The 25,498-nt window shown below is 41.5% G+C and overlaps 1 protein-coding gene across 3 annotated transcripts; it reads right to left on the reverse strand.

Moving 5' to 3' along the window:
- Positions 1 to 302: 302 nt before the first annotated feature.
- Positions 303 to 25,498, reverse strand: nrbf2b (nuclear receptor binding factor 2b). Of its 3 annotated transcripts, XM_041210537.1 has the most exons (4): positions 25,228 to 25,497; positions 12,998 to 13,082; positions 8,681 to 8,721; positions 303 to 1,526 (listed from the first exon to the last, which is right to left on the reverse strand). In XM_041210537.1, the coding sequence occupies exons 1-4, from the start codon at positions 25,255 to 25,257 to the stop codon at positions 789 to 791; spliced, it is 894 nt and encodes a 297-aa protein (XP_041066471.1). In that variant the 5' UTR covers positions 25,258 to 25,497; the 3' UTR covers positions 303 to 788. The 3 variants fall into 3 exon arrangements, with proteins under 3 accessions (XP_041066471.1, XP_041066472.1, XP_041066473.1); XM_041210538.1 differs by lacking the exon at positions 12,998 to 13,082 and having other exon boundaries at positions 25,228 to 25,498; XM_041210539.1 differs by lacking the exons at positions 12,998 to 13,082; positions 25,228 to 25,497 and adding an exon at positions 11,041 to 11,205.

Genomic DNA, 25,498 nt, shown 5'->3' on the forward strand with positions numbered 1-25,498 from the left:
CAGATGCTGTCAGACCTGCTGAGTTTTTATAGGTATTTTTGTTCTAGATTTCCAGCATCCGCAGTATTTTGCTTTTATCCAAGTCATTACTACTTTGCAAAAAAAGTTTTTCCTCACATCCTGTCTGCATCTCTTTATACAATCAGCCAATGGGAACAAATGTTTTTTGTCCAACTTATCTAAACCCATCATGTACACCTCTATGGGCTTAAGTAGGACTTAGAATTCCAACCTGAAGGGAAATGTGCTACCAACTGCACAGCAGTGACACAAAGCAGAAATAAAAGTCCTGTAAAATCGAATTGCAAGGATTGTATTTTTATTAATTATTCGATCTGCAAATCAAATACCGACACTAATTTTTTCATTCATGCAGCAAAAAAGTTACAGTTCATCTTTAGACAATTCGTATCACACAGGGTAATTTGTTTAGACTGAAAGAAAACAATAAAAAAGGTATACAATGATGCACCCCAATTACAGTAATGTAAACTGATCATTCAGAAGTAAAAGTTGTTGATTTGGTTCCCTCATCATACAGTAGAAATACATGTAATGTTCCTGATTGGCTTTGAAATTTGCATCACATTGAGTTCATTGAGTGGCACAGATTGATTCATGGAGCTGAATACCCGAATGTAAACAGTGCCCCAATCCATCTGAATGAGAAAATCATACAGACAGAACAAATGATCATCTGCCACTTATATGTACAACAGGAACATTAACTGCTATTTTGAGGCACTGTACCACTTAATTGTTAACAAACTTTTATGCAAGTATGATCCCTATAGTTTGTCCTTTGAGGTTTTCTTTTGGTTATCCAATGGTTCTTTCAGATTACACACAACCTCCTCAGAAAGTTCTAAAAGGGGAAGATCATCCAATGAAATGTTCTGAGTTGGCATTTCCAAAGGAGGAAGGTTGGGTATTGGAATGTCTTTCGCTTTCCCAGCGTTGGTAGCATTATCGGACGGTTGACTAATGCACCACAAGTCTGACTTCACAAAGTCTGACTCCATGTCCAATTCCTTCACCAACGGGGACTTCCTAAGTCGTGCATTCTCTGCCTTTAGCTGCTTATTCTCCTTCTTGAGTCTCTCATTCTCAGCTGTAAGTAGATCAACAAGTCTTTTCAGTTCAGAAATTTTCATCTCTTGCTCCTCTATCCTTGTCTTGTCGTCTTTAGGAGCTTTGTTCCCTGCACAGGTTTTTGAAGGAACTTGCTTCTTCTCTAACAAAAAGAGAAGAGTATCCGGTTCCCGATCACAGGAGTTCCGAATTTGCCTCAGGTATTCCTCCTGGTTAAGGCTACTCATTTCTGCACTTGTGGAAAGTGTCTTCTGCCCATCAGATTCATCAGAGAATGGTTTCATTGGTAACTGGGGATCAGCTTCCCTGTCTGCTGCTGTTGAGTGTATCTGAGCCCTCAGCTTCTCTTCTCTCTTAGCTCTCTTCCATCTTTCATGGATTAGACGCTGATGTTTGATATGACTGTCTCTCTGTAGCTCCAATGATAATAGAGCCTGTATATTCAGAATAGAGTAATTCATTAGTGGGGGACAGAAATAACTCCCTATAATGAGCACTTCAGTAACTATATTTAAAAGGAATACAACAGCACCGTAACCTGGATAAACATTCTCCAGATTAGAAGTGCTGCAGTTTACAAAGGTGGGGGGGGGGGGGCAGTGGAGGAAATAAATAATACAGTAACTATCACTAGAGAAAAAATACTAGGAAAACTAATGGGGTTAAAGGCCAATAAGTCCTCCGGACCTGGTGGGTTGCATCCCACAATAGTAAAGGAAGTAGCTGCAGAGATAGTGGATGCACTGGTATCCTTAGATGCTGGAAAAATCCCAGAGGATTGTAAAACTGCCAATGTAACACCCTTATTCAAAAATGGAGGGAGACAAAAAACAGATAACTATCGGCCAGTTAGCATAACATGTGCCATTGAAAAAATGTTAGAGACTATTATAAAGGATGTAATAGCACAGCATTTAGAAATGCATAATATAATCAAGCATGAAGGGGAAATTATGCCTGACAAAGTTATTAGAATTCTTTGCGATGATAACAAGCAGGATAGATAAAGGGGAACCAGTTGATGTAATATATTTGGGTTTCCAAAAGGCATTCAATAAGGTGCTGCACATAAGGCTACTTAATAAAATACGAGCCCATAGTGTTGGAGGTAGTATATTAGCAGAGATGGAGGATTGGCTAACTAATAGCAAACAGAGTTGGGATAAGGGGGGCATTTTCAGGGAGTACCACAGAGATCAGTGCTGGGGCCACAATTATTTACAATATATAGTAATGATTTGGGTGAGGGAAATAAATGTACTATCGTCAAGTTTGCAGACGACACAAAAATAGATGGGAAGGCAAGCGGTGAGGATGACACAAGGAGTCTACAGGGATATAGACAGGTTAAGTGAGTGGGCAAAAACTTGGCAGATGGGATATAATGCAGGAAAATGTGAGGTTATGCACTTTGGCAAGAAGAACAGAGAAGAAAGACTGCAGAAAGTTGCAGCACAGAGGGATTTGGGGGTCCTCGTGCATGAATCACAAAAAGCTAGCATACAAGTTCAGCAGATAATAGGGAAGGCAAATGGAATGTTGGCCTTTATTTCAAAGGGAATTGAGTATAAAAACAGGGAAGTCTTGCTAAAACTATATAAGGCACTAGTTAGACTATGCCTAGAATACCGTGAACAGTTTTGGTCCCCTTATCTAAGGAAAGATACTGGCATTGGAGCAGTCCAGAGAAGGTTCACTAAATTGATCCAGGGTATGAAGGGAGTTTACGAGGAGAAGTTGAGTAGGTGAACCTGTACTGATTGGAGTTTGGAAGAATGAGAGGCGACCTTATGGAAACATATAAGATTCTTAGGGGGCCTGACAGGGTAGATGCTGAAAGGCTATTTCCCCTTGTGGGAAAGTCTAGAACCAGAGGGTGTAATCTTAGAGCAAGGGATTACCTATTTAAGACAGATGAGGAATTTCTTCTCTCAGGGGGTATTGAATCTGTGGAATTCTTTACCGCAGAGTGCTACAGAGGCTGAGATAGACAGATTTTTAATCAGTAAAGGAATCAAGGGTTATGGGGGAAAAGGCAGGAAAGTGGAATTGAGGATTATCAGATCAGCCATGATCTCACTGAATGGTGGAGCAAACTCGATGGGCTGAAAGGCCTACTTCTGCTCCTATATGTTATGGTCAATCATCTGCTCCAGTGGATGAGTTCCATCAGTTCCCTGATGGTACAAAGGGAAGAGGTATTGGGTATGAAACACCAACACTTACACTTTTGTTGTGACACCTGACGGCTGATCACTCGTCAGAACTAGGATTGCTAATGATAAATCCACACATCTAATCTGGAGCTGTCGGGACAGGAGCTAACTGGTGAGTGGAAATTCTGCTTCCTAGGGCCAAAGTGGCATTCCTAACAGCAAAGTGACACAGGTGCAAAATGTAGTGTCAGGTTGCTAAATACCAAACTACACATTAAAAACAGAAAAACATTAGCAAAGGCTCAAGACCAGGTCCAGGCTACATACTCACTTTCTTGTTCAGAAACAGTTCAGTTTTTACAGTCATTTGGAGTACAGAACTTGTGTTGCTGAAAAAAAAGCTTTTCGTCTTGCACTCATCAGGACAATTACGCAAGAATACCAATGGCAAAAGGATCAACAATTTATACTGCATGAGAAAAGAGTGCTAATTGGCAAAGGTGTTGCCATGGAGAATGCACCAGACAGCAGTTAACTGCCCAGCTTTTGTTTAAATTCAAACCAGGCAGGTCAACTCTGATTGGTCAAGGCATTGCCATGGGGAATGAGCCGCAGAATGGCTGTCCTCCAAATCTTTTTCAACGAAACAAAAGCTTGGGGGCAGCCGTTCTGGGGCAGGCAGTTAACTGTTCTCTGGTGCATTCTCCATGGCAATAGCTCTACCAACCAAAGTCTACTTGCTAACCAATCAGCACTCTCTTCTCATGCAGTATAAATTGTTGTTCCCTTTACAATTGGTATTCTTGCATATCAGTCCTGATGAGTGCAAGACAAAAAGCTTTGACAGCATGTCTCTTTTTCCAGCAATATTCAAGTTCCGTTTTTATCAAGTTCAAGATGGGAAGGAGAATAGTGGATTTGAGAAGGTAAAGGATTTCAGGAGAGAGAATGGAGAGTCATGTTTTAGGATTATTTAACCATTTTAATCAAAGAAACTCTTTAGGTACGAGTCATTTTAAAATGATAAAAGTTTGCTTTAAATGAACTAGATTTAAAGATCAGCATCCCGTTAGGTTGTGAATTCAAAGTCAGACAAATAATATGTTAATTGGAAACTGTTTTCCCAGAGACAAACAGTAATTAATTTTTTGGTTTGTCTCTACTAAATAATCCCTGCGTGCTCAGTGTTGAGATGATTTTGATCACTTCCTCAGTATTAAACCTGCTGCACAATCAGGTACCAAAAGACCACAAAGTGAAAATGACTCTGCCCGTGACTGGAGGCTGGAACATAGGGAGACTATTCGGGTAAGATGACCCAACAGGAAGGTTGGGTTCACGCCTTCCTTATTTTGTTTTATTATCTGAATACAGGTTGTAGCGATTGAACTCTGTGGCTCTGATCACATTTATCGTTCTGTACTTGTCACTTTACTTTGGACCAAAGCTGTTTGTATCTCAAACCAAACACTGTCTCAATTATGGTAACATAAACTTTGTCTTTCTTTGGCGAGACTGAACATATACATGCGCAAAAGACATGTTCAGAGGCAAGCTGATACAGCCCCGAGTCTCACTACCGTTCAAGCAGATACAAGACAGTAGGAATTAACCCCCTTAACATTCAGGCACTCACAGCCTATGACAGACTCAGTCAGAGTTATATTTTAGACGGCCACTGTTGGCATATGATTAAGTGGCAGATTTGAGGAATTTATGTAGGTAGCACCCCAGGGCAAATGGCAAATGTTATTTATAAGTTCACTTCTAAATAAAAATGTTATTTTCTCCTCAAAAATGGTTGGTAGGATTATTAAATATATGTTCTAGGATCCAGCAGACTGTGGGGATCCAGAACTACTTCATGGATTTTTTAAATTACTATCGAGGCAGAAATTACAGATATCAGCAACTGGAAAATATTCCCAAAGCTGCTGTTCTAGCAACTGGAGAGGTTCTCCAAGTAATGATATGTTGCTGGCCTGGACATATCTAACAGAGGCTGAGTTCCGATCTAATGTTCCCCAATATTTAAAGCTAAAATGGAAACAGTCTTTCCTTAAAATTTCAAAATGAAGAACTGAATCAGGCTATGCGGAAACAAGCCAAAGTGCTCTGACCTGGAAAACTGCAAAGCAGGGGCTGCCTTTCAAAGAAAAATGTGCATTATTCCCTCGGCATATGTGGGACTAGATAGTATGGTATGTTTTTTACTAGTGCATTCAGATAACATTTTTAATATTCAATGACTTGATAGTACATTTGGAAATCCAGAAATTGTATAAAAGCTGTGGTACTCCCTATTATCTCCCCCTCCTTCCTGAGTTCTGTGCTTCATGGATTAAAAATGGACATAATTTAGGTAGAACTTTGCATCATAAAAGTTCAAAAAAAAGTTTTATTTAAAGGTTCATTTGGTGGTCAATCTGCGTAAAAACTTCATTCTGAAAAGGGAACTACACAACTGCCCCGGACTGATTATGTACTTTATTGTTTTAGGTACAGTACTACCTGTAACTTATTGGGTTTATGTTAGCATGCATTATTCAACCTATAAATAAACCTTTTAGTTTTAGCCTGAACACTTTGCTACTCAACAGCATGGTATTTATTGCTTTTTAGAGATCTGCCATGTGCTGTGCGGAAATCTGTATTTTTAAATTCAGGCTGTGTTTTTGAGGCTGAGGACTAGCAGGAGTAGGAGAAACAAGGCATGCTCAAAGAAAGCATGACCTTGAGACCTGGGGATGTGGAGCAAACAGTTGCTCATGTGCCTGGGGCTATGGACGTGAAAACTAGTCCGGGCAAAAGGAGATTAGCAGCACGAGTCTCGGAGCAGCCACAGGAGTGCAAGGCTCAAGAAGCTTGGCCATGGTTGCTGGTAGCACCGCGTTGGGAAGCTGGACTGTGTCTGAGTATAGGCTCCGGAGTGCAACCTGGCAAATACTATGATGCACAGTTTCGGACGCAGTGATCAAGTGGCTAGGTGGCAAGCATTCACTGGGGCAGTCTGAACTGGCATCCTGTTGTCTGACAACAGGCAAAGAAGCATGGGCCTCCAGGCTGAGTTGGAGTTGCTGTTTAAGGGCAATCAGAGGCTAAATCCTCGAAGGAGAGGAGCTGAAATCCCTCAAGAGTAAGACACAGTTTGAAGGATTTTTGTGACTCAGTGATCACTGATGTCTAGGTGAGCTGCTGAGAACTTTGTGGGGTGTGTCTTGGCTGTGGCTGCCATTTGATGTGCAGTTTGTGGTTTGTATTTGACCAGAATTTAACTGTTAATTCATATTTGACTCATGTTAGTTCTGGATGTTGGAAAATAGGACAAACAGTATTGTTTGCTTTGTTGACTCTTGTATAATAAAAATTCTTCTGTTTAAAACCATGGAATCCTGTGGCTTTATTCTCTTAAGTAACTGGGATTTCAATTTCAGCTACTTAACAACAAAGGTAACTGATCCCTCACCAGATTATAGTAACTGTACACCAGAACTTTGGCTGATTGTTATGCTGGGCATACAAGATTCAGAAGAGACTCCATTTCTTCGCTGCATTATTGATGTGAGCACAATGCCCTCCAGAGCCACAGGCAAAATTAAAGTTCCAGGACAATAATCACAGAGCCATTAATAAGGCACGTTTTGCAGTGAAGTTGGTTTTCTGGGACAGAAGACTGGTCTCACTGTATAAAAATGGATTGCTGCACCAAGTGGTCAGAAGTTCAGAGTGGAAGGACTCCAAAGTACTAAAATATTGTTAAAACATTTTAAAAGCATGAGGAAAAGTTGGCAGATGCACATTTCTTCAAAAACCTATTGCTTCAAACAGGTAACTAAAGGCATCATCAAAGTGTGGGACCTTCCCATTGCATACCATTAGTTCCCAATGAGGTTCGGAAGTTATAGTGCTAGGCTCAGAGCCAACATGCCACAGAAATTTGCAAGAAGGCTGAGGTTAGAAATTGGTCATCTCTGCATCTGTTTTCCAGATGAAAAATGGAAATAATAAGGACCAATTTTGCATGAATATGCACTGTGCCTCAAGGATTTGAGAAACATTCCAATTAAATAATTGGCTTCAGGTGATTTCAGATGTTGGAAATGGTCGTCTAATATAGGCATTGGCCCCCTTGTGTATGCTAATGAGACACCATACCAGATTAAGGATCCATCAGGAAAATTGGAGCAAATACTGTATCTTACCCCCTCACATTTTCCAACTTTGAATATGACCTAGCAAGGGGTTAGTCTAAAGGCAATATTTTTTTTTACCAATATTTATCAAATTCAAGTGGAGCTAGGAGAATTTTTCCACCCGGCCCCAACAATCTCCCAATGACCAGAGCCGACAGTGTTGGTCCTGTTCCTCCTGTCCCTCCCACTATAAATTTATCACAGGGCAGGCTGCCAGTGAGGCAAGCAGCCTGAAATTTTCTCCCTGAAAAAGGTGAGATTCCTGTGGAGGCTCTGGCAGCTCAGCAAGCTGAATGAAATCAAGTCCAATTCTGGCCTGGCCTGGGTCTCCTGGATGCAACATGACCGCCTGAGCAATTCTGGGCCCAAACTGGGTCCAGTTGAAATATTCCACCTCCATCCCCAACACCCAAACAAAGTTGGCAGCCGTGGTATCTTCAATCCTCATGTGAATTATTTGGGTAACTGATATCCATGTGTGAATAAATGATTTTCAACTCAATTTGATGAGAATGAAAACATTCTTTTTTTTTAAAAAAGAGATATTATTTACTCCAGCTTTTTCCACAAAACACCAATTCCAGCCAAGAAATGTAGGCAGCAAACCACCATCCATGCCTGTGCTATGCTGTTCTTGATGTGGCTGCAAGGAACGCACCAGAGCAGTTTGAGTCAACTTGGCTGCAGTTTTCTTTCTTATAGGATGCAGGAGTTCAATGTAAAAAGCATTTTTAAAAATTCAACTGTTGTGTGAAAAGAATACCAAAAAGATTTCAGTGCATTGCTATATACAATACACAATTGGTCACCCAATTCTAACATTGCTTTTCTGAAGTAGTGGGGAATAATTGGCTCAAGACCTCTCATGATTACCACTGAGTATCTCCTGCCAGCTCATAAAAAATGAGAACACCATTAAGCTCTTCTGTGATGCATCCAAATCAAACAGCCTGCCATGCACATGGGAAATGGTGATGTGTAGGAGATGACAGGGGTGTGTAAGTGCCTGGGCAATTGTACTCCAGCCAAAGCAAAGTACCTACAGCTAAAGAGAGACCAGAACTGGAAAAGGAAGAAAAGCAAGAGTTGAAGATACCCTCTGAACTGCAGAGAGACAGTACATCAGAGCACTATAATGAACACAACCAATACTGGATCAGGCTAAGTAGTTACTTCCTCAGATTCAGTGTTGCACTATGTAACAAAATGTGAGTCAATAGTTCATGTTTCTTTACATACCTGTTCTGACTGTGTTAGTTTCATGGCTTCTCCAAGGTGATCTGTATAGAAAGAAGAAACCCAATGTCAGTGGATCATACATGACATTCCTTTATCAAATGAAATTGGACCACACTTCACAAAGCACATTGTACAAAAGCAGCTGATCAGGAGACAAGCTTAACCAGGGATTTACAGATAACAGTAGGACTGTGTAATGCACAGTTTATGGCTTAGAGTAAATTACTATGTTGTCCAATAGATCATTGACTCGTCGCAGGTGTGATTATGGGGATTTTGTTCCATCCACATGCATAACATTCGGTAGAAAATATCTTAATACAAACACACACACTCAAGGTAAACATAATCCACATGCATATTTACTTAAACATTTACCAACTACTCACATCAATAATACTCTCACACTGCTTTTCCTCTTACCACTTTACTAACAAATACACAAACAGGTTAAAGTTCATTCACAGACTGGATAATGAGTATTGAGATCACATGACTCCATCTGACTTGCAGCTAACAATGGACAATACTGGTCTACCATATCGGTTTCAGAGCGAGTCACCAACCGAGAGTGATCCTACAGTGCTTTGTAAACATTACCTGAATCCAAGAATATGTTTTTCAGCTTGAACATAACTCGACATTGGCAACAAGCACATTTTAGGCTGCGAATTGGAGCTCATGTCTTTAAATTACTGCCATTTTTGGGAGACCTTTTTGGAACAGGCAAAATAGAAGGAGTAGGCCATTTGGCCCCTCGAGCCTGCTTCACTATTCAACACGACCATGGCTGATACTCTACCTCAATGCCATTTTCCAGCACTATCCTATATTCCTTGATGTCTTTAATATCTAGAAATCTACAAATAGTCGTTTGGTAGTCCAGAACTCTAGTATTGCTGAAAAAAAAAGACATTTTGCCGAAGCTTTTCATCTTGCACTCATCAGGACAATCGCAAGAATACTAATGTCAGGGGAAGCAACAACTTATACTGTATGAGAAGAGTGCTGATTATTTGGCAAGTGGACACAGGTAGAGGCCCTGCCATTGAGAATGCACCAGTTATGGTGGTCAGTCACCATTAACTGGTGCATTTGCCATGACAACACCTCCACCGGAGTCCTCTTGCCAACCAATCAACACTCTCTTCTCATACAGTATAAAGTTGTTGCTTTGACAAAATGTCTTTTTTCAGCAAAAATCTAGGAATCTATTGATCTCTGTCTTGAACATACTTAATGACAGAGGCTCCACAGCCCTCTGGGTACAGAATTCCAAAGTTTCACCACCCTCTGAGTGAAAAAACTCCTCCTCATCTCAGTTCTAAATGGTCACCCCTTATTTTGAGACTGTATCCCCTGGTTCTAGAATCCCCAGCCAAGGGAAACACCCTTCCTGCATCTACCCTTTTGAGCCCTGTAAGAATTTTGTATGTTTCAATGGGATCACCTCTCAGTCTTCTGAAAGCTAGGCAATACAGGCCCAGACTCCTCAATAACTCCTCATAATGTAATCCCGCCATCTCAGGAATCAAGCTGGTGAGCCTTTGATGTATTCCCTCTATGGCATGTATACCTTTCCTTAGGTAAGACCATCAAAACTGTTCATAATACTCCAGGTGCGGTCTCACCAAGATGCTAAACAATTGTAGCAAGACTTCTTTCACTCCTGGTCTCAAATCCTCTTGCAATAAAGACCAACATATCATCCGCCTTCCTAACTGCTTGCTGCACCAGTTGTTAGGTGACTAATGAACAAAGACACCCAGGTCCCTTTGGACATCAACACTTCCCAATCTCTCACCATTTAAGAAATGGCTGCATTTGCTGCCAATACGGCGCATGTGCAGTTGTATCGCTTCATTCTGTGATGTCATTGCGAGCAATGGAAATCAGGACTCTTCTCATTCCCCCATCCTCGGTGTGATACTTATCCTCTCCATTTAGTTTCTCTTTTTTAGGATTTTGGAATCAGAAAGGGCTACTTTATTTAGAACAAAATACAATACCCATTTTCACCTATGTAATTTCTTTTAGCTTTATCTTTTTCAATGGCATGCACCCACTTCAAACAAGCGAGGATGTACATTGAGGCTGCGGGCTTCAAACTCCCTTTAAAATGCAATAAAGCAGATTTTCATGTTCCTGTTTCTGAAACATCTGGACACAGCCTCAAAGATTGAAAACGGGTTGGGAAATTGGTTGGCTCCCTTATGGGTTTGTGATCCTCCTCACCCGATTTTTTCGACACTCTGTATCTGGATGATCCAATATGCCCAAGTTAGGAACACAAAAAATCTGCACCAATTTTTTAAAAATTCAATGAAAATACTAAATATATAGATCATGTTTCATCTAACCTCAAATTCTGAGCGGCAATTTAAATGTGTGTTTTCCATTGTTGGCAAGATTCAGCTTTAGCTCAGTTTTCTGAGCATGTGTAGGCAAGGGTTATCTTCTGTTGACAGGAGACAGTGTTAAGAAATACTCTGCATTTCTGTTCTTTCTACCAACTCCACATTTTTCCATATTATATTCCATCTAAAAATGTGCAAGGCACCCTGTCCTCTCTGAGAACATGAAAAACAAACAGAAGGGGTTGCTGTACATGAATGGAAGATAGAAATATGAAGTTTAACAGTGATAAAATCATATTAAACCTTTGTTAGTTAGTTCTGAAATAAAGCAGAAAGTCCACAAAGGACCATTATCTACCTGAATCACTTGACAAGGAACCAGGAGCCTAATACTGGCTGCAAGATCATTATACTCAATGGAACGGTTACTTATTAATCCAGCCTGTGTTACTCATATTCATCCAAACCTGGACCATGTGAGAAATTTTAGAATTATTGATTACAGCACGTTGTTAGTGACTTATTTTTTTAATAGTTAACACTTTCGCACTGATGCATTGAACCTTTGTAGTTTAGTGTTATCATTGTTGTCTGTGACACATACAATGGTCCTTGCTAATTTCAAACACTCTCAGACATCTCGACATATGTATATTGGAAGGAAAGATGTTGTTAATCAGTTGAATATTATCAGAGCTTAAAGTCAAAGGCACAAGCGTGAGGCAACATTGCACTTTTTAAAAAAAATAATTCTGCAAGCACAGAGCAATTGGATAAACATGAACCACAACAAGTACATTGGAACATAGGACTATAAAGGACTGAGAAAGATCAGAAATTTAGCCAGCCGGTCCCAGTGTCATGGAATATCATATCCCATCGCACCTCACCTACACTTCCATTAAACGTTTCTCCGGACACATATTCAACTTCCTGATACTATTAGCTTCAACTGCTCCCCCTGCTAGTTATTCACCATCAACGTTCTCTTTAAACTGCAACCCGAAAACTCTCGCCCAGGCCAGATACAAGTTGGTCCCTTTAAGTTGCTGCACAAAAAATATTAAAGGGTCCACGGGCTCCAAATAAAAAGAGGATATGTTGTTCATGGCTTTCTGTGTTTACTTCCATCTAAACTGCTACAGCCCTAAATTTGAACAATAAGATAAACTTGCTTTACAAATCCTCAAAAAAAAGAAACTTACTGAGTTTATATATTCCTATTTTTAGTGACAAAGTTTCACTAAATGCGGCCAAAAACAAGCAGGAAAGTAGGAGTACTCAAAAGCTAGCGCATTAGCTGGGATCTGTAAAAGCGAATAGTGTGACAAACTTGATTGAGAACCTTGAAGTAACAGAGAGGGGTGTTGAGGGTAGTGTAATTAATGTGTTTATGAACCTTCAAATGTTGTTTGATAAAGATCACAATCGTATTAGTAAAATTGAAGTCCATAGGATTGATAAGCGATTAACAGTGTGAGTATGAAATTAGCTGAAGGACAAAAAGCAGAGTAGCAGTAGTGAAGTATACAGTACCCCCCCCAGGAGCAGAGATTAGGATCACTGCTCTTGCTAATATATATTAATGAATTGGCATACAGGGCAAAATTTCAAAGCTTGCAAATGACAGCAAACTAGGAAACGTAACAATTAGGTAACAAATAGAAACAATTAGGATAATTGACTTCAGAAAGATGTGGGGCTGTTACTACGTTAAAAGCATTTTATAAACAGAAGTTATTGCTGTATGATTCTTTAGCGGAAGCAACTAGAGAAAGAATAGCAACCAAGTCTACAACTTAAGCAGACATTTCTAAGCCCAAGAGAAACCATAGGCAGTGTAATAGGATCAAATTATTAGAACTACAATAAAAACTTGCACTTAAATTTTAAAAACGCTCCCAGGTGCTTGACAGAGGGACTAACATTTTGATTTTATATGCTAAAAAGATTCACCAACCTGAAGCCTTCCCATGACAATCAATTGCTTCAGCATACTTTCCTGCTGCTAGCATACGCTCCGCCTTTCTGCTCTGCTGGTGAGCCTGAAAGAAACAATACTTCTAAGCAGAATACACTAATTCATTTCAAATCAAGATCTACCATGACAGCTATGTTACTATTAAACTATGGCCTTGCAGCTGAACTGGACAGTTTTCATCTACATTGCTGGAAATGAACACAGTCACCTCTGAAGGAGTGCGAACAGGCAGACTCCTTGTGATATCACACCTCCTCATTCATTGATCCTAAGGGAAGCCTTAACTACAAGTTCAAGGAATAAAATGTATCATCACATGAAGATCATGTCACCTCTGAAGGAGTGCGATCATGCAGACCCCTTGTGATATCACACCTCCTCATTCATTGATCCTAAGGGAAGCCTTAACTACAAGTTCAAGGAATAAAATGTATCATCACATGAAGATCATGCGTCATGTATAATAAAGTCCTAAACACAAACACTATAGTGGCCTCGGTTAAAAACTGACCTATTTCCAGATAGGATGGACTGTTGCTGCTGTGCCACTCCTGGGTTGTAGAAGTTACTAACTTTAAGCTGCTGTTATCTATTTCACATAGATAAGTAGTGCTTGCTCCCAAATATGGACACAGAAATTGCTTCTGAAATGTTCAAAGTGGTCTTTGCACACCATTACAGCCATAGGCAGCTGTGTTTACACTGCATTTCACAAGTGCAATGTCACCCATTTTATCAGATTGCTCTAACATCCGTAATTGCTAACAATACATTCCTCCTACTACAAGTCACACTTGCAAGCCACTGTGTAATGCCTTGGATTAGAACTCAGTCATTAGTGCAACTGCAATTTTCTAACTAAAATGGTTCAGATTCAGAAATGTTACAGCTCCAGGAAGAATTAATCTAACAAGCCCCGTTCATAATTACACCCGCACCACATTAGGATTCTCACTTCTAATAGCTACCAGAAAATAAATCTTAAAGTGAAAAATGCACCAGAAGCAAGTGGTGGACAGCTCAATTCACTAACAATTTAGTCCAAATTTTAAGGTGGACTCAGAACCTTTGAAGAGTTAACAAGGATTGTACGGAGGATGGAAACAGAGGAGAGGTTTAAAAATCCTGTAAACAAAAATACCAAATGGTTTAAGATGAAGTTGTCCAGAAAATGACAAAATGAAGTCTACAGATTAGCATTTGTGCCTGTAGAATTAGTTTTACTTTGCTGCAGATTTCATAATTCATATACTTAGGAATGGGTTTAAAAACAAACAGCCTGATATGCACAGAATCAGGAAACTCAGGCCACTTTCTGTATTGCGGCTAAATGCCTTGGGAGAAAGGAAACGGTTCAGCCAGTTATCTGCAGCATGGCAAGGCTGAGGGCAATTGAAAGCTCAGGCTGTCAATTTAATTTGTCAGTAAAAGATTTTGTACACAAAGCGTACAATGACAAAGGACATCACATCGTACTTTGAACAGCTGCAAAGTCCTGGCACGGTGCATCATAACAGTGGCATGTAAGGAAGGGATGCCTGGGAATCTCACATTGATAAAGAAATATCTTTAGGAACGCGTTGTACAAAGTCTCATCAGGCCTCCAGGCAAATTAAATATATAACAAGTATGACGCAGCATTATACTTGAATTCATTTTAACTAATTTCTGAACACTTACTGCAAGATCACTATCCAGGTGGATTTGATGAAAGCATATTTCCATTGCTGCAGTACTATATTACTTTGTGAATCAGTTTTCACGGAGCAGTAAGATAATGAAATTTTAATACCAGGTGGGGATTGATGATAGAATGCAGATGTGTAACACTTCCAGCTTGTTGTGCCATGGAGAATTTGGTTGCAGCTTTCCTGCCCACAATAGCTCCCCGTGTGAATTCCCAAACCCAGCCAGGTTACACTGGGGAGCTCAGGCAGTTTCTCAATCTGGGACAAAGGGAGAAGAGAAGTAATGCAGAAGTTGCTCAGGCAGAGTGTCACTAGCAAAGGTCTGGCTGTAGATTGCCCGAACACCCTCTCACATACGTTATGGGGACGGCGAAACAATAGATAGATTTATTTTTCCAAAAATTAGAATTATGCTGCTTTACGGGATAGAAACTGTTCTTGTTTCACCAAGAGGGATGGGAACTACAAGGGCTGGGCAAAAAGATACTGCAGAGAGACAATAAAAGTACTAGTGACAAAGAAACATGAAGAAACAACAAACAATATAAAAATTAAGAAACCAACTGCTAGAGAAACAAAACCTGAGTCAGGAGTTCCGTCACACAACATGAATTTATGCAAATATTTAGCAGGAGAATTTACTTTTTACTCTGACTGTTCAATGATTATTCACACCAATAAACTATTACTAATGCCCCTATCCTTTATTAGCTGAGGGAATGCCCTCCATGACGTTCTTGCGCACAGGCAGTGCAAGTCTTATTGCAAATAAACTATTTTGGTTCATAGTTTTGATGGGTGGACTATTTACTAAACTAACATTACTTTGAATTTGAGAGAAGCAGGACAGAGGACCGTCATGTTACGTGACGTCAAACACAACGCTATTATTTCTCTGTGGTGTGCAAGCGACTCAATATTTTTGTGTCCTGAAGGGCCTGGTATAAAACACTGATTTATCTGCTCTCTCTACACCTGGAGGATCATTTTGACACCATGCGATAGTGTAAAATGGAGTGACAGCGAATTGGCAGCTACTATATCGTTCGTGAATTTATAAAAGTCAATGGAAATAAACAAAAAAAAATTTTTATTTTTTAAAAATTTCTGTTTCCTCATGTCAGTGGTTTCCAAACTGTGGAACAGAAATCAGTGAGAGGGCTGACAAAAGATTAGTAGGATCTAACCGTACTCTAAAATGAACCTGGATTCTGTCCTTGCCGTGGTATTAAAGTGGCTCCTCCCAATTAGCTGACATTCTTCTCAAGTTCCCTTCCACTGCTGAGCAGAACAGCCTTCTGGGCTTCTGCTCTTTTTAATCTTCTGCTGTTTTCCGCCTCTTCCAATGTTTTGACTGCCCCTTGCCCCCAGCAGTCCATTTAAGCAGCTTGCTCCCTCCTCTGAGTTTTCTGTCAAGCAGCTTCTCATTCCTTTCCCATAAATCTAAATAGCTGTGCGAGTAAAAGGAGAGAAAGGCAAATTAGTTAGGAAAGGGAAAAAGAGAAAAAAAAGATAAAAACAAGGAATGCTGGAAAAACTCAGCAAGTTCCACAGCATCTGTGGAGAGAGAAACAGAGTTAATGTTTTGAGTCTATAACTTCTTTGGAGCTGGTCATACAGACTAAAAACGTTAACTCTGTTTCTCTCTTCACAGATGTTGCCAGGCCGGAGTATTTCTGGCACTTTTGTTTTTATTTCAGGTTTCCAGCATTCAAAGTACTTTTCTTTTATTAGGAAAAAAGGGAAGTGAAGGAGTGCACAAGGAAGACAGAAGCGATGATGAAATATGCAAGTGGACGAGAGATGAAAGAGGGAGCACCCGATGAATGGTCGAGGTGACGAATAGTGCGGGTAAAGGAGATATAGAAATAAAACAGGTGACGGAGGCAGCAAGTTAGAAATTGCAATGGAAAGACCAAACCAGAGAAATTGGTCAAAGATAGAGTGAGCAAAATAAACTTGAAGGACAAATGAGCAAACAGTGAAAGAGGTGGTCACGGGGAAAAGAAATAAAAGAAAAAGTTTTTTTTGCAAAAACAGAAGTGAAAAAGACTGAGTAAAAGAAATTTAGAGAACCAACAAAACTGATGAAGGGGAGCCTGAGATAAACACAAGTAAAGCAGCATGGAAAAAATAGAAATAAAGAGAGACACTCTTTTGCTCCCCAAATTGACTTGTAAAAGTATCCTCAGCTAGAAGGCCTATGAGGCCAGAAGCTCTTTTCTGGGGTCTAACCCAAACAAATCAAGTGGTTGGAATTGGGCCAAAGAAATTAGTAGGCTTTAGGTTATCCTTACACATTTCCTGCAAGCGTCCTCTTTGTTAGGGAAGTGTAGCTTCCTCCAACCCTTCAGTTTAACTCCTTCCACTGAGACCACATTAGACACGAGCTTTCATTTAGCAAGACTTGCTGATTTTGTACAGGTCCTCTACCCAATTTTTTTCTCTGCATCTTTAAAAATATTTATCCGTTATTTTTTTGTCCCCCTGCAGAACCATCAACTGTTCTTAAACTGCATGTGGGTCCCCTCTTCACCTATACAAGTCATAAATATGTTGCTTACTTCATACCTCATGTTGACATTGTCATTATTAGCTACTTTGTCATTGCAGCTGGCACCATTATTACTAATATCTTTAATTTCCTGCTTTATTGTTCGAGTTTGTACGCTGTAAACCTTTTCAACGTCATGAAAATCTTTAAAGAATGATTAACGCTGCAGGTCTCTTTAGTGCGTCAGCTATCACTGTTTGACAATTTGCACTTTGCTGAAAAGTCACCAACAGCCCCTGCCATTTATCGTGGACAGATTCATACAAATGAAATATGCAATGATCAGTATAATGTTTGGTAAACTTTATGGCAGCTGACCACCCAAAATAATGCCAGTGGCAAAATAAGACATTATTGCAAGTATTGCAAGGGATTCTGCATACTCATTTAGATCTTCTCCTATTGCATCATTAGTAAAGCCAACAATATAAGTTGTATTTATATAGCAACTTTAATGGAGTAAAATGTTCCAAGGTGCTTCACAGGAGCATTATCAAACAAAATCACACCAAGCCACAAAAGGAAATAATAGGGCAAAAAAGGTAGGTTTTGAAGGAGCATCTCAAAGAATGAGTGGTAGAGGGGCAGGGAGGTGATTCCAGTGCTTAGGGCCTTGGCAACTGAAGGCACAGCCACCAGTGGAGTAATGAAAATCGTGGATGTACAAGAAACCAGAATTGGTGAATCAGAGATATTTTGTAGGGCTGACGGAGATTACAGAGATAGGAAGGGTGAAGCCATTGAGAGATGGCTTTTTATGGTTCCTTGCAATTTGAAAAGTCTTAAACCTAAATTAAAAAGAGTAACAGCAAGTTGGAAAGGTTTTAAAGGCCCCGCTTCATCTCCTGGGCTAGGACACAACCTGCATCTAACCTGCCCTGTAAATCAATATACAATGTGCAGGCACAGCTTGAACAATTAAACACTGCCTCTCCTCTTCCAATGTGGAAGAACCTGGCCTCCTCAATGGACTTAGTGAGATTGGGAATTAGATGGACATATCAGTGCACAAAGCAGCACCACCCCATTAATTGATAGCTCATTTTCTAAGCTTCCTGATCAACGTCTTAGCTATTATTATACATAGCTCTTGCTCCTCTCCCACAAGGTCTTGCACCAGTGCCTAATAGAGAAGTTGAATTGTGAACAAATGCGTTCGGTTTTGTACACGGTACTTCAGGAAGGATATATTGGCCATGATGGCACAGTGCAAAGCAGGGTTAAAGAGTTAGATTAAGAGAACAGGTTGAATAAACTTAGCTTGTATTTCCTTGAGTTTAGAAGGTTGAAGGATGATTTAATTGAGGTATTTAAAACGGAGAAAGTGATTGAATGTAATAAATCCAGGGACACTATTTCCTCTAGTTGAGAATCTAGAACAAAGTGGAATTATCTTGAAATTAGGTCTGGCCTATTCCTATAAACCAGGAAGCACTTTTCCACACAAAGGGCAAAGAAACCTGGAACTCAATCCTCTAAAAGGCTAGTTGCTGGGGGTCAAACAAAGTGAGTGTAATAGCTTTTAATTGGTTAGGGTGTTGGGATATGGAGCAAAGATGGGAAAACGACTTGAGGTACTCATCAGCCACGATATAACTGAATGGTGAAACAGTTTTGAGGGGCTGAAAGCTCCTGCTCCTATGTAACACTCTTGGGCAGTGTACCCATATTTTACAGAACTTATACAGATAAATATGATCCCAGGAAATCTCTCAGGTGGGTTCCAAATTATTCCAATGGAGCTGCTGCAGGGCCTATGGGGAACACTTCAAAACAGTGACAATGCCATGAAAGCTAGCACAGAGACATCAATATAAAAACAAAAAACTGCGGATGCTGGAAATCCAAAACAAAAACAGAATTACCTGGAAAAACTCAGCAGGTCTGGCAGCATCGGCAGAGAAGAAAAGAGTTGACGTTTCGAGTCCTCATGACCCTTCATCAGAACTGATCTTTCTTTACAAGGAGAGGGAAATATAAGCTGGTTTAAGGAGTGGTGGGGGGGGGGGCGGTGTTTGGATAGGAGCAGATCATCAAAAGATGTTACAGACAAAAGAACACAGAGGTGTTGAAGTTGGTGATATTATCTAAACGAATGTGCTAATTAAGAATGGATGGCAGGGCACTCAAGGTATAGCTCTAGTGAGGGTGGGGGAGCATAAAAGATTTAAAAATAATGGAAATAGGTGGGAAAAGAAAAATCGAAATAAATTATTGGGAAAAAAAACAAAAGGAAGGGGGAAGAAACAGAAAGGGGGTGGGGATAGAGAGGGAGCTCAAGACCTAAAGTTGTTGAATTCAATATTCAGTCCGGAAGGCTGTAAAGTGCCTAGTCGGAAGATGAGGTGCTGTTACTCCAGTTTGCGTTGGACTTCACTGGAACAATGCAGCAAGCCAAGGACAGACATGTGGGCAAGAGAGCAAGGTGGAGTGTTAAAATGGCAAGCGACCTCCCCCTGTTAAATATTACAAACAGTTCTCCAAAGACAAGTTATCAGCCTCCTTCAAGCAAGCTGTCATTCTTACTGGCTGCTGTGGAAGTCACAGGAGGAGCTCAGCCTAACCCAACCAACAATCTTACCCCTTCAGCACAAATTGGATTAACTTCCCCAGCTACAAATCTTCAAAAATACATTAACGAACACTTAAACCAAATGCACCGTCCAACTCACTGTAACCCCCATACGCCTCCAAATAAAACGTCCAACCCGCTGTAACCCCAATACGCCTCCATATACGCCGTCCGACCCGCTGTAACCCCCATACGCCTCCATATACGCCGTCCAACCCGCTGTAACCCCCAGACGCCTCCAAATACGCCGTCCGACCCGCTGTAACCCCCATACGCCTCCAAATACGCCGTCCGACCCGCTGTAACCCCCATACGCCTCCAAATACGCCGCCCGACCCGCTGTAACCCCCATACGCCTCCAAATACGCCGCCCGACCCGCTCTAAGCCCCATACGCCGCCCGACCCGCTCTAAGCCCCATACGCCGCCCGACCCGCTCTAAGCCCCATACGCCGCCCGACCCGCTCTAAGCCCCATACGCCGCCCGACCCGCTCTAAGCCCCATACGCCGCCCGACCCGCTCTAAGCCCCATACGCCGCCCGACCCGCTCTAAGCCCCATACGCCGCCCGACCCGCTCTAAGCCCCATACGCCGCCCGACCCGCTCTAAGCCCCATACGCCGCCCGACCCGCTCTAAGCCCCATACGCCGCCCGACCCGCTCTAAGCCCCATACGCCGCCCGACCCGCTCTAAGCCCCATGCACCGCCCGACCCGCTCTAAGCCCCATACGCCGCCCGACCCGTTCTAAGCCCCATGCGCCGCCCGACCCGCTCTAAGCCCCATACACCGCCCGACCCGCTCTAAGCCCCATACGCCGCCCGACCCGCTCTAAGCCCCATACGCCGCCCGACCTGCTCTAAGCCCCATACGCCGCCCAACCCGCTCTAAGCCCCATTTACCTCCAAATACACCATCCAACCCACTGTAACACCTTCACAACACCTTTAAACACAAGATCCAACATTATGAAACAGCTACTCAGCTCTTTTTCAATTCAGGAAATTCAGGAAAGCAACAAATGTCCAAATGCACATTGACTTTCTATGAATTGTGGGATGCAAGTGGTTATTTGCCCTATTTTGCTGTACTGTTGAGGGTGCCAGCTTTTGGAATAGATATTAATCCTAATGCCCTGTTTGCCCGCTCAGGTGGACACAAAATAGCCCAGAAAAGCATGGAGTTCTCCCCGATTTTCTGCTCAATATTCATCCATAAAGCAACAGCAACTTGGATTTATGTACAGCTTTTAATGTACTTATGATGAATATTAATTTAGATTCATATCTATCTATGCATGGTCAGAGAATCACTTACGATGGTTTCCCTTCCTGCTCCTACATCTTTACTTCTGGTGCTCCCTAAAGATCTATCCTTGGCGCCCTCCTATTTCTCAACTACATGTCACTCCACAACATCCGCTAAAAAGTGTTAGTTTACATGTACGCAGATGACACTCAGCTCTACCTCACCACTACTTCTCTTGATTATTCCATTGTCTCTAAATTGCCAGACTGCTTGTTCAGCATCCATTGTTGGCTGAACAGAAATTTCCTACAACTAAACATTGGGAAGAGTGAAGTCATTAACTTTAGCCCCCGCCACAAAGTCCATTCCCTCACCACTGTCTCTCCCTCTGAGGCTGAACCAAACTGTTTGTAATCTTGGTGTCATATTTGACCGAGATGATCGTCTGACCACATATCTGTGCCATTACCAAGGCCACCTCTTCTCACCGCCTCTGTAACATCACCAGACTCTGACTCTGCTCAGGTGCTGCTGAAACTGTGACCCATGCCATTGTTACCTCTAGACTCAATTATTCCTATGCACATTGGCTGGCCTCTCATGTACCCTCCATAAATTTAGGTTGCAAGATTCATTCACCTATCACCCCTGGCTTGCTGAGCAGCACTGGTTCCCAGTTAAGCAAAACCTTGATTTTTAAATTCTCATCCTTGCTCCTCTCCTCTAGCACTATATTCCTCCAAGATATCTACACCCTTCCAATTCTAGCCTCTTGAGTATCCATGGTTTTAATTGCTCCACCACTGGTGCCTATGCCTTCAGTTGCCAAGGCCCTACATTCTGGTTTACCCTCCCTAAACCTCTCTTGCCTCCTTTAACATGTTCCTTAAAACCTATCAGTTTTGACAAAGCTTTTGGTCATCTGCCCTAACATCTCTTTACTTGGCTCCGTGTCAAATTTTGTTTAATCATGCACTTCTGAAGTGCTTTCAGATGGTCTATTACGTGAAAGGCACTATTTTAAATATTGCCTTTGGTCTATTTTACTGTTGTTGTTGTAGTAAAACATCCCAAGGTGCTTCACAGGAGTGTTATATTACAGTAGTGACCACATTTCAAAAGTAAAGAGCTTAGTGGGATGCCCTGAGGCTGTGAAAGGCATTATATAAATGCAAATTCTCTCTTTGGGTATAAACTCAGTTTCTATCTGTATGCCAATGACACTCAGCTTTGTCACTCTACTATCATCCTTGATCCCTTGCCCATTACTGTGCTATGCCATCTTCTGCTCATGGATGAACAAGAACATTCCTCAGTTCAACACCAGCAAGACCGCAGCAACACTGTCCCTCTCCTCCCAGATACTGTTATCTAAGCCCCAGTTTACTCTTCTCACTGGTTGCTAAGCCTGCATCATCCAAAGCTTTCCATTTTCTACCTCCATATCTCCTACTGCCTGCCCCTGGTGCCTTGATCCACAACTTCACCGTTCAATTTGAGCTTATCCAATAATCTCCTTCAGAGACTGCAATTCATCCAGAATTGTTTTACATCCTATTCTAAGTCATCTCTCACTACTCTAGACCTTGCTGACAGCTCAGCCTCCAATTGCTGATTTCAAAATCCTCAAGTTTATTTTAAAATCTCTCCAAGGAGATAGGGAAACTTGTGCAACCTTATTGAAATCCACGACCTAACCCACACCATTCACTCTTCCCGTCTAATGTGCCCCACTCAGTGATGGAAAAGCTTTAGGCCATCATGCACACATGGACTGCAGCGGTTCAAGAAGGCAGGTCACCACCAGCTTCTCAAGAGCAATTAGGGATGGGCAATAAATGCTGGCCTAGCCAGCAATGCTCACATCCCATGAATGAAAAAAAAGGTCTTTGTACCCTTGCTACATCTTCTCACATCTTCAAAAGACTTCTCAAAACTTACCTATTGAGCCACACCTCCTATCACCTCAAAAACCCCCCACCTCCAGCTCAATTTCTAACCATCTTTGTGAAGTAGCTTACTATATTTGCTACACTATAGATGTTATACAAGAGCAATGTCTTGGTGAAAACTAGGAAATTATTACTTCAAACTCAAAGTCTGCTTCCTACCATATACAGGAACAAACTTGCATTTGAATAGTGCTTTTCACAAACTCAAGTTGCCCGAAAACACTTCACAGGCACTAAGAAACTTCTGAAGTGTACTCACTGCTGTAATATAGAAAAAGGCAGCATGCTCCCATAAAATACAATGAGGTAAATAACCAGATCATCTGTTTTTTAATGTACTGATCCACAGCTAAATATTGGCTTGGACACCTGGGAAAATTCCCCTGCTCTTCTTTGAACAGAGTCATGGGGTTATTTACATCCACTCAGCTCACATTGTACAGTAGACAGTACAAATGCTAGTTTCCATCAAGAATCTAAGTATCTGATCGGTTGGGGTTTGAAGCTACTGGACAGAACAAGTGTTCAGCTGCTTTAACTAATCAAGCTACAACACTATCACAGAATCAAAAAGCACATGAAGAAAGCATCTGAGTAAGAAATAGCATTATTGTTATGAATCAAAAAAGCACAAGCCTTCAAAATTTGGTAATCAGTGCAATGCACTGGACCAAGGATGTTCATAATCTTGACCATACTTTGTATATTTGATTAAATGAACAAAGTATTTGCATAACTAACAAGCAGTAAAGTTACATGAGTGGTGGACCCACTTACCCATTAACTATTCTATACATACAAGCACAGTTTTTAGGAATGTATCAGAACGAAAAACATTCATTAGACAATCAGGCTGCTTTTCCATTCAATTTCTGGTCTTGAATTTTCTTTGCACTTGCACCCAGAGACTTGCATGACCAGTGCCCAAATCAATTACACAGTCTAAAACATTGCAGAATTTTGAGCATAAATGAGCTATGCACTCAAGTATTAAACACCCAATCTCTGGCCTTTTATGGCTATGTATTAATCCCACTGCCTGATAAAATGCTAAAAAAAAAGCAATCCTAAGGCTGTATTATTAGGTTTCTTTGATTTTTTAAAAAAATGGCACAAGTATAAGTCACATCAAAAATTGAAAAGCTTCCCTGGTTACACCTTCTTAAACACCCTTTGCTTGGTGTCCAGAACTTATCATTGCATGATTTGAAATTTTAATTTTCATACTTAAAGATGAGAAATATATGCTAAGAGTTTGGTTTTTCTTTGGACCCTGATTGTTTATGCTAATTTATGCTTATTTGATGTTCAGGGGCATTCTAATGAGATTTACAGGAAAGTTGAGCATAACTGGACTTCCAAGTTACAATGGTGAAGGAATTTCCAGGTATTTCAATGCATTGCAGTGTAAGGTTAGGCTACCAAGCTTTCCCTTCGGATTCCATCCTTCCCCTGACATTAAAACTTCAACAAGTATCTCAACCATTGACTGAGATTTGTCAATCGTGCCTCAGTTGTAACACCCTCCCTGCTGAGTCAGGAGATTGTGGGGTTCAAGCCCCACTCCAGAAACTTGAGCTGACATTGGGGAGCACTGTACTGTTGACAGGATGGGAGACACCCAAGGTTCCATCTGCCCTTTTAAAAGTTCCCGTGGTACTGTCTTGGAGACCAGGGGAGCTCTCTCGTGTCTGTTTATCCTGGAACAACATCACTAAAAACAGATCTAATTGTCACATTGTCGTTTGTGGGAAGCTTGTTGTGTGCAATCCCACGTTTCCTATATCACAACAGCGACTACCAAAAAAAAATTCAAGATTTCAGTAGAAATCAGTAAAACTGGGGTTCCAATTTAAGGTGTCCAAGACCAGTTTAGACAAGTTTTACTAGTTTTTCCTTCTGGGTAAGTACTTGATTAACTGAAAGACGCTTAAGGGCTTCATGAAAGGTGCAATGTAAATGCAAGTGTTCCTTTCTTTCAATCTTACTCATTTACAAAGTGGGTGAGAACATTAACAAGGCGACACAATAACATTGAGTTTGGAGGGGGGGGGGGGGGGGTGGAGAATGATACTGGTGCAGGGTGTGAGCAATTGCCTCACACACACAGACCGAGCCCTGGTCCAGTCTGGACAGCCCAGTGGCGGTGCAGCGAGGCCAGGCTCCCGGCGCCTTTCCCCCTTTCCCGTGAACTCACCAGGTTCAGAGGGCTTTCCATAACGTCCATTGGTTTCCTCCTCACTCGGCCGCATCCAGAAATCCGCGGGGGTGGGGGGGGGGCTGGCCTGGGCTCAGCTCGGCCCGGCCGCCATCAAGCCGCACTCATGGAAAGAAAGGACAGGGCTGGCTGAGATGAAGAAGCCAGGCAGCCACCTCCCAGCGGAGGGAAGGCCGCGCTCAGCCTCCTCCTCCTCCTCCCCGCCGGCCTCTGGGCCTGACGACAGCACTGAGGCCCCTGTGACGTCAGT

This window comes from Carcharodon carcharias, chromosome 17, assembly GCF_017639515.1.
Source record: "Carcharodon carcharias isolate sCarCar2 chromosome 17, sCarCar2.pri, whole genome shotgun sequence".
Lineage (NCBI taxonomy): Eukaryota > Metazoa > Chordata > Chondrichthyes > Lamniformes > Lamnidae > Carcharodon > Carcharodon carcharias.